Source organism: Anneissia japonica, unplaced genomic scaffold (genome assembly GCF_011630105.1).
Source record: "Anneissia japonica isolate Jap-2015-1 unplaced genomic scaffold, ASM1163010v1 scaffold1726_len428862_cov177, whole genome shotgun sequence".
In the NCBI taxonomy this organism is placed as follows: domain Eukaryota; kingdom Metazoa; phylum Echinodermata; class Crinoidea; order Comatulida; family Comatulidae; genus Anneissia; species Anneissia japonica.
Window position 1 is genome coordinate 384,890 of NW_022710671.1, and position 2,326 is coordinate 387,215.

The 2,326-nt window shown below is 32.7% G+C and overlaps 1 protein-coding gene across 2 annotated transcripts in view; it reads left to right on the forward strand.

Annotated features, from left to right (window-relative positions):
• LOC117107103 (von Willebrand factor A domain-containing protein 7-like) overlaps nt 1-2,326 on the forward strand; it is a 48,180-nt gene that overhangs the window by 34,993 nt on the left and 10,861 nt on the right. For both annotated transcript variants that reach the window (XM_033248661.1, XM_033248662.1), the window contains exons 7-8: nt 1,357-1,765; nt 2,058-2,220. In XM_033248661.1, coding sequence (XP_033104552.1) covers nt 1,357-1,765; nt 2,058-2,220 — 572 coding nt within the window. The remainder of the gene's footprint in view (nt 1-1,356; nt 1,766-2,057; nt 2,221-2,326) is intronic.

A 2,326-nucleotide genomic window follows, 5' to 3' on the forward strand; every position in this document is an offset into this window, starting at 1 on the left:
TGTTTTTAGTGTAATATAGTAGTAGGCCTATACAGAATCTGTCTCTTATACACATCTAGATGTGTATAAGAGACAGCCGTAATAGTGTCTATGTTTCAGGTGTTTCTAAAATAAGTATTCACTGTTGCGCGCAATAACATTACTGGCATTATGTTTAATGTGTAGACCATCAGTTTTAGCCCCAAAAGGAATGGGGTTTGACAAAACAAACCACACCATTGTACCTGGCGTTCAGACCACTCGATTATCAGGTGGAATTCACATGTTATTTGGGGGTGGGGTATCTTGTGTGGCACTTGCTTTGAAACCATATTCGTTATTTCAACATTAAATAAGTAAATAAATTTTCTGTATTTACTCAAATGATCGTTTTTGATCGTCACTAACACTTAATAATTTCTTCCTTGTAACTTGATTAAACTTGTTTAAGTTTCATTCAGATCAACTGACCGGTTTTTGTGTCTACTGCCCCCAACGGGGGCGTAGACACTATGTCATGATGTAGCAATTAAAGATGGCGAAAACGGGTAAATCCGGTTTAGGCATGATGGGTACTACTACCACGAGGTAGGGGGCGCTCTATTGACAATAGAATAACTTTCGGAACTCGAAAAAACTCGAACACGTGTTATAGAGACGCAGCACGGTTCGACACGAACGCCTTTTACCGTCATTTGAAGGACGCCCTCTAGAACATGGTAGCATTCTTCAAAATGAGTAACTCCAAGAGCTACTCATTTTGTGTTCTTAGTGTAATATAGTAGTAGGCCTATACAGAATATTGTTATGAAAGAAAATTTTCATGAAAAATCTAGATACACTACAATAATACACACATCTGCCTATTGAAGAACATAAGATAAAATTAAAAATATAAAAACTCTTGTATAAGGCAGTATACACACGCTCCCGCTGGGAGCCTATTTTTGAAATATCCGGTGTAGACTGTTTGACCTTAAATCACTTTTATTGGTCCTCACAAGCACACCCTACCATAGATTGACACTAAATATTAGGAGGTACATCCTTGATATGGCCTATGCTTCGGCAAAGCACGGAAAAATTCTAAGCATGGGAAGTGACCAAAATGACGTCCAGAAAAAACAGTGCAAAAAGATAGGAAAAATACTTGCAAGAATAAAGGGAAACAATTCTGAACAAAAATAATGGCTTTTCCCAGCACTGCTGGGAAAAGCCAAAATAAATAAATAAATTAATTAATTAATTAAATTAAATAAAAAAAATAAAAAAATAAAATAATAATAATAATAATAATAATAATAATAATAATAATAATAATAATAATAATAATAATAATAATAATAATAATAATAATAATTATTATTGTTTCTGTAGGTGTGGCTGTCTTTATCCTTATTAACGTTATCGGTGATACCGCTAAGTTAGGCTCCATCGAGAAACTTGAAATGATTTCGCCGGCCGGACAAATCATCAAAACAATGACCCTCCAAACAAATAAAGAAATGGGCAAGTTGTATGCTAAGACGATTCTACCACCAGAGCCATTTCAACTTAGAGTGACTGGATCTGACGTTATCAAAAATCAATTTTCTCGCATATTTCGTCAAGTTGTCAGGACATCAACATGTTCAATAAGCACGGACCGCAGTGATGTTCAGCAAATACTGTCAGCGGGATCCATCGGGCATATTCCATTCAAAGCTCTTAATAGTGGCGCACCTGGAACGTACATTGTTTCTGCTATTGACAGCACTGACTTCGTACGAGACCTCAAACCAAACAGGTACTCATTTATTTGATTTTTTACATTCAGCATATAAAGTATAATTATTTTGCCATTAAGTTGTATTTTATCTACAATATTAGAATTGTTTTATGTTTATGGATGATAAACACTAATACATATATTTAAGCTAGTGTTGTTACATTTCACTAAAAATGCCAAATTTTACTATTGCACAATTCCATAGTCCAATATAATAATAATAATAATAATATATAATAATAATAATAATAATATATTATAATAATAATAATAATTATTATTATTATTATTATATAATTATTGTTATTAGATTCGTCCTAGGAAGAAATGAATCGATAGAAGGAAAGGTATCGTTTGCTGTACCAAAAAATGTAAGATACGGCACTTCAAGTACCATTACTCTAGTTATAACAAGAGACCATTCAGCGCATGAGTTCAACTACTTTGTTTTCGATATCATCATTCAATCACAGGTAAATGTCAAAGGATTCCTTTTTTATAATTCAATCAAAATAAGATTTATTGAAATAATGGAATAGCAAAATGTATACACACAGTTTATATATATATATATATATA